The 12,500-nt window shown below is 42.9% G+C and overlaps 1 protein-coding gene across 1 annotated transcript in view; it reads left to right on the top strand.

Moving 5' to 3' along the window:
• LOC135103668 (cGMP-dependent protein kinase, isozyme 1-like) overlaps positions 1–12,500 on the top strand; it is a 126,409-nt gene that overhangs the window by 63,404 nt on the left and 50,505 nt on the right. Inside the window, exon 2 of the mRNA XM_064010231.1 lies at positions 4,641–4,825. Coding sequence (XP_063866301.1) covers positions 4,641–4,825 — 185 coding nt within the window. The remainder of the gene's footprint in view (positions 1–4,640; positions 4,826–12,500) is intronic.

The following is a 12,500-nucleotide window of genomic DNA, read 5'->3' as shown; positions in this document are numbered from 1 at the left end:
AACTTCCCCTGAAGCCTGTTAAAACTCATTGAAATAAGACTTACAAAGGTTTGAGAGTGTGGTTTAATGCACCTCAGCTTGTAGTGGCGAGGAGAGCATGGGTGGAAGGGAAGCTGATCAAGTAATGCACCCAAGCGTTTAGGAATAAGGGGAAGTTTGGGAAGTACAGTGTACGTAGGAGGGAGAGGAGATTAAGGGAGCAGGAGTGTTACCATGACAACCACGAACGTGATATGGGGGCGTCCTGTGATCTCCCCAGCCAGGCTTCTGACCATCGCAGATAATAAGAGATCTAAATAACTCTCTGTTTCTCTCTCTCTCTCTCTCTCTCTCTCTCTCTCTCTCTCTCTCTCTCTCTCTCTCTCTCTCTCTCTCTCTCTCTCTCTCTCTCTCTCTCTCTCAACCTTTTATTTTTTTTTCAGAAAGTTAATGGATAAATCCCTCTTAATTCCAAACTTTTATTGTTGCATAATTCACTGCAGCAACTGAGAGAGAGAGAGAGAGAGAGAGAGAGAGAGAGAGAGAGAGAGAGAGAGAGAGAGAGAGAGAGAGAGAGAGAGAGACCAATACAAACCCATATTACAAGCAGCCTAACCTAACCTAAAGTAGCCTTAACTAACCTAGCCCAACCTAACCTAACCCAACCCTCTAGCATCCACTCAGCGAGACATAAAGAAGTCCTTATCTGTGTGAGAAGAACACAGAAAACGGAGGTAGCAAGAAGCGTGCAGTTTACCTCTTTACCAGTTTACCAGTTTACTTGTTTACCTTCACACCTCCCCGCGCTCTCTCACCTCGCTTGACACGGCGTAGAGGTGCAGGTGAGCATGGGAGTAATTTCACCCACTGTGAAGCCTGCAATATTCAGAAACCCTTTGCTCTCTCATCACGACTGTTTTCAAAGGCCAGAGAGATTAACCGGGTTCGCAAGGGTGTCTCTCCTGTTCATAATATAGAAATCTTGTTAATGTGTCACTAGAACCATAGTAGCATCTTTATAAACCTGTGTAACTACGACTAGAGCTTTTTGAATGTTGTGGAGGTGTTTCAGAATTTGGTTCTAAGCCATTCGAGGCCTGAAAGTCCTCGTGGAAGCGTACCGTAGCTACAGACATGCACCCTGCAGCTCCTCACCCTGGCGTGGTTTTCTTAGTTGCTTTCCTTGTCTCCAGCACCCTGTCATATGAAGATCAACCACCGCGTCTGTTTTTGAGGCGGATTAGGTTATGTTTGGTTTTGATTGAGTAAAGTAAGACAAGGTTAAAGTTAAACTAGGTTGAGTTAAGTAAAGCTAGACTAGGTTAGGTTAAATAAGCGAAAATTAGGTTAGGTAAAATTAGACTGGTAGGTTATGTAAAGTCACCCCAAGTTAAGTTAGATTAGATTAGCTTAAGTAAGGTATGGTTAAGTTACGTTCGATTTGATGAAATTACATTATCCTAATTAGCTTATCAAACTTTGCCCATCCAAAATGCAGAAGGAATTAGGTCAGGATAAGTAAGCAGGTTAAATATAGTAGGATTACCAAATCTAACCTAACCTGATCAAATCTAACTTTATTTACTCCAAAAAAGGACTTCATGTTGCTGGTTTATATTTGATGCTTTGTGTTCACTGCGAGCTCCCTGGTGTGTGTGTGTGTGTGTGTGTGTGTGTGTGTGTGTGTGTGTGTGTTGAGGAGTGAGAGCACGTGGCGGTCTAAATATGCGCGCCGACAGAAAGGAAAAAATGAGGTGCATATTAACATTTGCATAATAATAGAAACAAGACGAAAGAGACAAATTACAACTCCAATTTTGTGTGTTTCCCTTTGTGAGCAGGAGAAGCAGGAGGAGGAGGAGGAGGAGTGTGTGGGATTTAAACGTATAAAGTTTAGACAAAACACGCAGTCTGCCTCCTGCCTCCCCATTTACATGAAGATGAGATTAAACAGTCTTTAAACACACACACATTCTCTCTCTCTCTCTCTCTCTCTCTCTCTCTCTCTCTCTCTCTCTCTCTCTCTCTCTCTCTCTCTCTCTCTCTCTCTCTCTCTCTGACTGTTTTGCAAAGTCAAGAAGAAACATATTAGCAACATCCATAAAATGTAGAGGGGGAGAAAAAAGTAGAAAAGAGGTGAAAGACGAAGAGGAAGAAAGAAAAAGAGGAGATGGAAGAGGAGGAAGAGAAAGAAGAAAGAAGAAAAAGAAGAAGAAAAGGAAGGAAGGAGTGGAGGAAAAAGAAGAAAAAGAAGAGAAGAGGAGGAGGACGAGGAACAGTAAGAAAATAAAAGAGAGGAAAATAATAACGAACAGAAACGTTAAAAGATTTGAAAAAGGAGAAAGGAGAGGAGAAGGAAGAGAAAGAGGAAATAAATGGTGTCAAAAAATGAATCCTTTCAACAAAATAATATGACGCGGGACGAGTCAGCGAACCACACTGAGAGAGAGAGAGAGAGAGAGAGAGAGAGAGAGAGAGAGAGAGAGAGAGAGAGAGAGTATGTGTATAATCTTCCCTTTCTGCTCCATAATATTCCTTTTATTAATCCCATTTGTCAGTCTTTCCCGCAATTATCCTGTTTCTGTGTTATATTTATTGATTCATTTATTTATTATGACTCTCTCTCTCTCTCTCTCTCTCTCTCTCTCTCTCTCTCTCTCTCTCTCTCTCTCTCTCTCTCTCTCTCTCTCTCTCTCTCTCTCTCTCTCTCTCTCTCTCTCTCACCTGCCTTCCATCACCTTTATTGCTTACATCTGCTTCGGCATCTTCTCTCTTTCCTCATTCCATCTTTCCTTTTTTCCTCCTTTTCCTCTTTGTCTCTTTTCACCAAAAATAAAGAAAGAAGGGGTGATTTGGTCGTCCTGGTTTTCCCTTCCTCATTCCTCTCCTGTCTGTGAGTGATGAAGCGCCCGGTGACCCCCCCCCCACTCTCTCTCTCTCTCTCTCTCTCTCTCTCTCTCTCTCTCTCTCTCTCTCTCTCTCTCTCTCTCTCTCTCTCTCTCTCTGGTTATTAAGGATGTGTTTGGTGTTTTGTTTCTTCATTATCATTTTTTAACTTTCCTTCTTTTCTTTTTTTACTCTTCCTACCCTTCTGTTTCCTTCTCTCTCCCTCTGTTTCCCTAATCATCTCTTCTTTTAGCCTGTCTTTTTTTTTTTTCCTTATCTTTCCTTCCCTTTTTTTTTTTTTAAGAAAGATGTGGTATAAGGGACATAACAATGGTGACAAACAAAGCCCTCGTGGTCAGTAATTAGGAGAGAACAATAAATGCCGGCTTTTTCCTTCACTTTTCTTTACTTTTTTTTTTCATCTTTCTCCTGCTTTCCCTTTCCTTCACTTTTTTTTAACTATCTACCAGTTATTACCCTTCTCCTTCATCACAACAAAAGGGAAGGCTGTCTCCTCTCCCTTTCTTCCTTTCGTTATTAAAACTTTAAATGAATTCAGTACTAGCCTTTCTCTTTCTTTAATAACTCTTTACTGATCCTCCTCCTCCTCCTCCTCCTCCTCCTCCTCCTCCTCCTCCTCCTCCTCCTCCTCCTCCTCCTCCTCCTCCTCCTCCCACGTGGGCAAACATTTTTTTCTTTAATCGTATAGTAAATATATGGAAAAAACTTCCTGCAGAAATTGTGAACAGTAATACTATTGAATCATTCAAAAATAAGATAGACAAATATCTAAACTCTAAAGGCAAATCCCCAGCAAGCTCTCTTCTTGTCCGAATAATTACTAAATTCACTAATAAACTCTTATTTTACAGACACCAGTTTTATTATAAGTTGTATTAACTTTCAGATAGGCGTATAGAGTTCACCGTAGGATGAATACTAGAACTTCCTTTCATCCTTTCCTATGAAAATTCCATGTCAGTTTTTCCATACTGCATGGTACTTTTTCCCAACTATTTCCATACCAGTGCAGGCTGGAGGGAGTGGTGGGTGGGGAGGAGCCTTCTGCTGTGCTGTCCTGTCTCTCTTCCCTGTAGTTAGTTAGAAGTAGTTACCAAACAGCCTTGCAAGGACCAAAAGGTCTGTTGTTGTTTGGCTTTCCTTCGTATTCCTCCTCCTCCTCCTCCTCCTCCAACTCTGCACTCTATACTTCCTTTATTTTAACTTTATACCAAGTTTCCTTCTTTTAATGCAACTTTATATTGATCCTCCTTTTTTTCTTTTTGAGTTTCTTACTAATCTTCCTGCTTAACTCAAGGGTAACCCTCCTCCAACCCTTTAGTTATCCTCCTTTTTCTTCAGTTCTTCATTAACCTTCCTCTTACTTCACTCTGTAGTAACTTTATCTCCTTCACCTTTATACTCGTCCTTCTGCTTCGTGCTAACTGTCCTTCCTTTAATGATCCTGCTTACCCTTTTTTAGTTCTGTAATCCTCCTTCATCTAGTGAACTCCATAGCAACCCTTTTTTTCTAATTCAACTCTACATAGATTCTCTCCTCTTTCTTCTTCAGCTTCGCACAAACCCTTCTTCTTATACTGATCCTCCTCCTTCAGCTGTACACTAATCCTCTTTCATTTACTTACCTTCATAGCAACATTTTTTATTTATTTATTTATTTATTTATTTATTTATTTATTTATTTTATTTTATTTTATTTATTTATTTTTTTTTTTATCCAACTCTATATTGACCTTGCTCCTTCTCCCCCGCAGAGTGTGTTGCAGCAGCAGGAGGTCAGATTTGCCGGCGACGGTGACCTGCTGTCCACCCTTCACGAGCAGCACGTGATGGCTGGCCAGGGCTCCATGAACAAGAAGCAGGGCGTGTCCGGAGAGTCGTGCTTCCAAAACAAGACAGCCGAGAAGATACACATCCAGAGGTTCGACAAGGATTTCAGGTACGTGAGGGTGTGGCGCTGTGGTGTGTTTGACTCGTCGGGTGAAGGTTGTGGGTTCGAGTCTCTGGCTCACTGCGGTTTCTTAGAGGGAGAGGCAACGTTTTCCTGTTTTTTTTTTTTTTTTTTTTTTTTTTTTAGTGGTATTGCTTAGTTGGTCATTAGTTCTCTCTCTCTCTCTCTCTCTCTCTCTCTCTCTCTCTCTCTCTCTCTCTCTCTCTCTCTCTCTCTCTCTCTCTCTCTCTCTCTCTCTCTCTCTCTCTCTCTCTCTCTCTCTCTCTCTCTCTCTCTCTCTCTCTCTCTCTTTGGTGTTAGAAAGGAAAGTTTGAGGTAAGTACGTGTGTGTGTGTGTGTGTGTGTGTGTGTGTGTGTGTGTGTGTGGGATCATGCTGATAATCTGAACGTTAAGGTGGAGCAGGCAGAAAAGTCTATGGAAAGATGAAATGACAAGTTTTGTTGGGGTGGCCTGGGATGAATAACAGTAAACATGCATGAATGGAAAAGGTTGAGGCAGACTTTTGTTCTGTGGTAAACTCATTTAGAAGCTCTTGATCATGATGACAATGCTGGTGATCTAGAAAGTAATTAAACATCGGAAACTGCTAAAGTCGGCTTTGTTTAAGGGAAGCATCAGGACCTGGGTACTGAGACGCCTTGGGCTCTCATAAGGACTGTCTTCAAACGCCACAGAGATGACTCGTGAAATTCTCAATGGTATTTTTCTCATAGGTGGAGCATACCATTGTTAACCTATCCACAGAATCATGAAAACACCCTTGAAAAGCCCAAAGACTCCCACTAGAGCCTGTAGGTGGCCATGTTGAGGTCATTGCGTTGCTGACAGCTGAACATATCCCTCGCCTCGCCCTTCGCGGCAGAAAGAGAAAAGTGATCAGCGATGAAAAATGCACACGGTTTTGAAGCCTAATAACGTAATTATTCAAAAATTTCGTTCACGTTTCGAGACTATAAAACTGTTTGAGCTGATTACATAGTTATTACCGGCGCGGCGCGGCGTAAAGGAGGCTGCAGGTAGAGGACTGGTTCGGATTTGTGCGGAAATGAACGGAACAAAATTACGATACTCATGCGACGGTCCTCCCCTCCTCCTCCTCCTCGCCGTACCTCAGTTTTCGCTTCAACTTTCTCTCTCTTTCTTTTTCTTTCTTTTTTTTTCTTTCTTTCTTTTTTCTTTCTTTCTTTTTCTTTCTTTCTTCCTTTCTTTTGTGTGTGTGTGTGTGTGTGTGTGTGTGTGTGTGTGTGTGTGTGTGTGTGTGTGTGTGTGTGTGTGTGTGTGTGTGTGTGTGTGTGTTCATACTTTTCGTTATTTTATTTTCGCTCCACAACAGCGCACACGTAGGACGTTGCAACTTTTATTTTACTATTGTTTCCCGCCTCACCTTAATTTTTGTTTTTATTTCTTTCTTTTCTTTTTTAATATGTATACTTTTAGATACTCTTTTATTTAATTTAGCAGCACTACCGAAGACGTTGCAACTCTTTACTGTTGTTCTCTTCACCACCACAGCATCGCCGTCCAGGAGGCTGCAACTCCTCCAATATTACATTATTCTTCTTCCATCACTTCAGAACAGCGCCATCTGTGAGGCTGAAACTCCCTCATAGTTTTATCCTCTTTATCAGTTCACAGCAGCACCATCTAGGGACCAGCCCTTCATTAAATAATTTCACTTTTTTTTTCCTTCCCACTTCTCATTAAAGCTTTTCTCTCATATTCCCATTACTACCTTCCTATACTTTAATCGCCACACTAATCCCCCTCGGCCCTGTCAAACAAGCCTCGCAGGTGGGAAGGGCGAAAGTCACTACTCCTCAGACTCAGAACTCGACTTTAAGGAACACAATCCTATGGTCTGTTTGGGAATCAGTGGCGCCTCCGGGGAATCGAGTCCCTTCACCTGAACAGGCTGATAACGAGTGGCCTCAGTCCCCGGGGATAACAGACGCCAATCGACCCACCCCCAGGCACCGGCAGCCCCTTTGTTACGCCCCCTCGGGAGGCCAAGAGACGCATCCTGCTCCTGTATCGTGTCCTTTACCTGCCTGCTTGAGAACGAGCGCGGATCCTTTAACCTGTATGTGTGTGTGTCGTCTTTGTGTCGGTCGCATTAGGTTCGAGTGTTCCAGTTTCGAATCAGATAAAATACTGAAGCTTACTCTTTTTTTACATCAGTTAATGATCGAGTTCTGAGTGTTGGTGTGTGTGTGTGTGTGTGTGTGTGTGTGTGTTTGCCGTCTTGAGGATTAATGCGATTTTCATGTCTCTATGTCGTTTGGATTATGTTCGAGTGCTTAAGTCTCGAATCACGTAAAGTATTGAAGATTATTGTTTTTTTTTTTTTATTTATTCATTTATTTATTTTTTTACTACACTTTTTAATAAGTTGAGAGTGTTGGTGTGTGTCTGCCTTCTTGAGAACTAACGCGGATCCTATCTTTAACCCTTTGCGTCGCGGTGTCGTTTGGATTAAGTTCGAGTGCTTCAGTCTCGAGCCAGTTAAGGTGCTGAAGATTACTGTTTTTACTTGAGTGTTTGATAAGTTGAGTGTTGGTGTGTGTGCTGTGAAGGGGAGCAAATGACAGGGTGAGATGAGGGTTACAGGGTCCCGGTGCCGCCTTGCAGGGTGATGCAGGAGACGAATTGCTCCCCGGGGCGACACCAGACACCAGCCTTCTCGTCACTTACTTCCCCACCGCCACCACTACCACCACCACCACCGCCATCATCACTGTTACCTCGCCTTTGCAGTACTTGGGGGCTTTGCTCCTGTCAAGCGCCAACACACACACACACACACACACACACACACACACACACACACACACACACATAAGAGATATATTGTGACGAGAGACAGGAAAATGGAGAGACAGCATGAACGTTGGTTTGACTAATTTTGTGAATGGACTTGGAAAATATTGATATGAGTGATTTATTTTCGTATACAAAAAAAAGGAAAACATAAGCAACACTGCACTCGTGAAGCCCGCAAAAGATCAATAACCAAACTCACTCCGTTCATTCGTCCCCACAAACGGACCCAGGACTGGATTATCAAACAACAAATGATCTTGTCTCAAACTTTACGGCATCTTATCTCAAGCACTTAAAACAGACTTTACTAGAAGTTATTGGAATTTTGGAGGCAGTTTCCACGATTCTAATAAAAGTTTAAGGAGAATTCTATATTATATAAGTGAGAAAAACATCCATGAAAACCCAACTAATCATTTCTGTGGCCTTTGAAAATAGTTATGAGAGGCCATTGTTTCAAAATACAGGACTGTGACTCATACTCGTAATACACGAGCACATATGTCACTGATGTCATGATTGCAAGTAGGGAGACCGACCAGTCTGAACCGGCCCTAAGGTGAGCTTTGCACCAGACACTGAGCGGCTGTTCCCTCACAAATAATCCCGACATGAACCTTTACGTCAGTGATGCATTTCCCGTGAAGCTGATTTCTCACCGTGACGCACAGACATTCCCAGGCGACAATGCTGAGTGCTGGCTGTCACGTGCGCGGCGGTACATCAACTTAATTTATTCCCCGCGTAAGGGATGGCGAGAGAAATGGCCGGCCATCCGTGTGTGCCAGCCTGCCAGGGGGCGTCGCTCCCGCTGAGTATCGTGAGTGTGAGCCTCGTAGTGCTCGCCCATGCATCACCGGCCGTGTGAAGCTTCTCATTCACCATCAGGCGCCTCCTCTATCACCATCACAGCTTCACTACCCCAAATCCCTCCAGACGTGCATTTTATCAAACACGACCACTAGGCTACATTGTCCCGGCTTGTGGGAAGATGCAGCGCTCTCTCTCTCTCTCTCTCTCTCTCTCTCTCTCTCTCTCTCTCTCTCTCTCTCTCTCTCTCTCTCTCTCTCTCTCTCTCTCTCTCTCTCCCCCGCTAACCTTGATGCAGCTCCGCGGTAATGGAATGTTGAGGGGACGAGATTTTCTGCGTCAGGAGTCTCGAGGCGCCGCTCAGCTGTTGACACTTTCCCCGCGATGAGCACGCCGCTGCACCCCACGAAATAACATCAACGCCTCTCCGCTGTTTGTCTTCCTTCTGAGCACCGCGGCCTCCTTCCCCATTTTCTCTAAACGTGTCTCTTCGTATGCATCTTGCGGGGAGTGTTTACAAGCAGAGGTTGATATAATGACGTAGTTAGGGTAATTCTCTCTCTCTCTCTCTCTCTCTCTCTCTCTCTCTCTCTCTCTCTCTCTCTCTCTCTCTCTCTCTCTCTCTCTCTCTCTCTCTCTTTGCTGGTATTGAGCACACATCAAAAACAAGGGAGATTATGAAAGGGAAACTATTATTGACAAACACTGTAAGCTAATCGTACTTACCTGTTTGTCTGAAGTAAATAATGATGATGATAATAATAATAATAATAATAATAATAATAATAATAATAATAATAATAATAAGTAGGAGGTTAAGGTTGTTATCTCTCTCTCTCTCTCTCTCTCTCTCTCTCTCTCTCTCTCTCTCTCTCTCTCTCTCTCTCTCTCTCTCTCTCTCTCTCTCTCTCTCTCTCTCTCTCTCGTATGTTTTGTTAATGTTGTTGTTTTCTTCTATATCTTCTTCTTCTTCTTCTTCTTCTTCTTCTTCTTCTTCTTCTTCTTCTTCTTCTTCTTCTTCTTCTTCTTCTTCTTCTTCTTCTTCTTCTTCTTCCTCTTCCTCCTCCTCCTCTTCCTCCTCCTCCTCCTCCTCCTCCTCCTCCTCCTCCTCCTCCTCCTCCTCCTCCTTTTACTGGGCTATGAACTTCCCTCATTATAAGAAAAAAGGAATTTGTCGCTGTATTGCGCCAAGAGAAGACAAAATGACGTTATTTGTCTACACACACACACACACACACACACACACACACACACACACACACACACACACACACACAGCCTCCTTACACTGCTGGTGCTTTGTATTCATCAAAGTCCTTCTCCCCTCATTGTACATACATACATACATAAACACAAACAAACACACGTACACACACAAAGTGTTCATCTCCATGTGTGTGTGTGTGTGTGTGTGTGTGTGTGTGTGTGTGTGTGTGTGTGTGTGTGTGTGTGTGTACGTTTTGGCGTGTGTGCGTGTGTTCGTGTGTGATTAGTTTGGCAGCGACTAACTTTATTCCTGGTACTGGTTGAGATATATGTGAACGCTCTCTCTCTCTCTCTCTCTCTCTCTCTCTCTCTCTCTCTCTCTCTCTCTCTCTCTCTCTCTCTCTCTCTCTCTCTCTCTCTCTCTCTCAAAAACGAACTGAATTTACTGTCTCGTTTTCCGTTTCCTCTTCTATTATCGCGCGTTTCATTTATATTCACGCGCTTGTTTATTTTCCCCTTATATTCTTGTTGTGCTTTCATCTCGTCTTATTTTGTCATGTCGCCACGTTTTCTTTGATTTAATGTGTGTTCGTCGCTTTCTCGTTTTCTTCCTTCTCCTTCCCTTTTATATTTGTAGTTTTGGGATTCCATTAATTTTACTCTGACCGACTTTCTTAAATTTAGGAGAGTCACTCTCTCTCTCTCTCTCTCTCTCTCTCTCTCTCTCTCTCTCTCTCTCTCTCTCTCTCTCTCTCTCTCTTGCTACGACTCTTGTAATTTTCTTCCTTATATTTTTATGACAAACTTTTCTTGTATTAGTTATAAATGATCATGTTTAGCTTCTTCTTCATCTTCTTCTTCTTCTTCTTCTTCTTCTTCTTCTTCTTCTTCTTCTTCTTCTTTTTTCTTTTTTTTTCTCTCTCTTGTGTCACGACCCCAACTTACCTATTAACTTATGACAACTTGTTGGTCTTTCACTTTCCTTCACGCATTGACGGCCGAAAATTATAGCCAGAAACTTGTGTGCTCGTAAAAGCCTAATTTTAGTGTATGTGTGTGTGTGTGTGTGTGAGTGAGTGTGTGTGAGAGAGAGAGAGAGAGAGAGAGAGAGAGAGAGAGAGAGAGAGAGAGAGAGAGAGAGAGAGAGAGAGAGGCATAGCGCGTAGTAAAAATAAGAGCCTGAGAACATTAAGGGAACCTACAAGAAGCTATTAGGCCTACACGAGGCAGTCTTCACCTTCGTCACCTCTATTTTTTTTTTTTTTTTTTTTTATTCATGCTTACTTTATTAGCTTCTTTACTTGTCAAACAAATAGGCTTGTGGGGTACGAGAGAGAGAGAGAGAGAGAGAGAGAGAGAGAGAGAGAGAGAGAGAGAGAGAGAGAGAGAGAGAGAGAGACTTCGTACTTTTCATTATATTGTTCTGAATTTACTTGGTATTTGATATTGGAGGAAAACAAATGAGATGGACGTGTAAGACGGAATGATCCTTAAAACAAATGACTAAGGATTAAGGTGGTGAAGGAAAAGAATCATAAATCATCCGTCGGTGTGTGTGTGTGTGTGTGTGTGTGTGTGTGTGTGTGTGTGTGTGTGTGTGTGATACTTACGTAATTAGATACTTAATGAAAATACTACAATGTTCACGTGTCTGGTAGAGTGTGCCCTAAAAAATATTACGTTTTCTGTCACATCGTTGATTTCTCTGCACCGTGGTGAGGAATCGTCATCCGCGTGCTGCCTTGCTTTGGGAAAATGACAATGATGTTAATATTAATGTGAGATTTGTAGTAAATAGAAACAAAAGTGGTTATTTAAATCCTCCTTTGAACCTCCTCTAGTGATATGCAGAAGCACAAAGGAGTGTTCGTGGAAAACTGCGTGTGTGAGTGAGTGTGTTTATCATTACCATCGTTAAGTTGTTTGAGGGTGGTGGGCAGGGCAGGAGGAGGAGGAGGAGGAGGAGGAGGAGGAGAGAGGGCAGATACCTGGTGCTAGCGAGGCGGAAGAAACAGAGTAACGGTAAAAATGAAATGCGCTTTAGTGTTCACGAGTCGTGTTTAGCGCCGCCAGAAACACCTTCACAATTTTTGCATTGCTGTTCCCGGAATTACGCGCTTCAATTTCCTGGATCCGTATTTTGAAACGCTTTGAACTCCCATCATGACAATTTTCAAAGGTCACGCAAATAATCAGTCAGGTGCTCACGGACGTTTGTTCGCAATGGTGTGCAGAATATCTGTTAAAGCATCACTAGAATCATGAAAGAACACGTGAAAACTTTCATTTTGCACTAGAACATATTAAAAGGAGTCGTGTTTTCCTCATTGATGTGCAAAACGCCTGTTAAACTACTACTAGCATCATGAGAGCACCCTTGAAAACCCTCATTTACACCAGACGAGATAAGGCGGCGAAACCTTTGAGAATGAATTGCCTGTCCCGTCCACTTCAAGATCCGCGTCACCAGGCCGTGGGGTCCGCCGAGGCTGCCTCGCTTCAGGCCCTTGCCAGTCAGTCTCAGCCGCTGCGCAGGGCTGGGAATTGGCAGGTAAAGAAAACGGTAATCGAGATCTAGGGGTCTGTGGCCCGCATTCTGAAACACTTTGCTCTCACCTCGACTATTTTCCAAGGCCACAGAGATGATTAGCCTGGTCCTAAAGAGTTTCTCCTCTTAATAATGTATAAATTTTGTTAATCTGTTTCCACAACCCTAAAAACATCCTTAGATACCGCGTAGCTTCAACTAGAGCCCTTTGAAAATAGTGGAGGTGCGGCACAGAAGTGTTGCAGAAAATTGTCCTGTGACCTACTTGTGGTGAACGA

Source organism: Scylla paramamosain, chromosome 9, assembly GCF_035594125.1.
Source record: "Scylla paramamosain isolate STU-SP2022 chromosome 9, ASM3559412v1, whole genome shotgun sequence".
In the NCBI taxonomy this organism is placed as follows: domain Eukaryota; kingdom Metazoa; phylum Arthropoda; class Malacostraca; order Decapoda; family Portunidae; genus Scylla; species Scylla paramamosain.
Note: the sequence above shows the minus strand (reverse complement) of the source record. Positions and strands in the feature narration are given on the sequence as shown.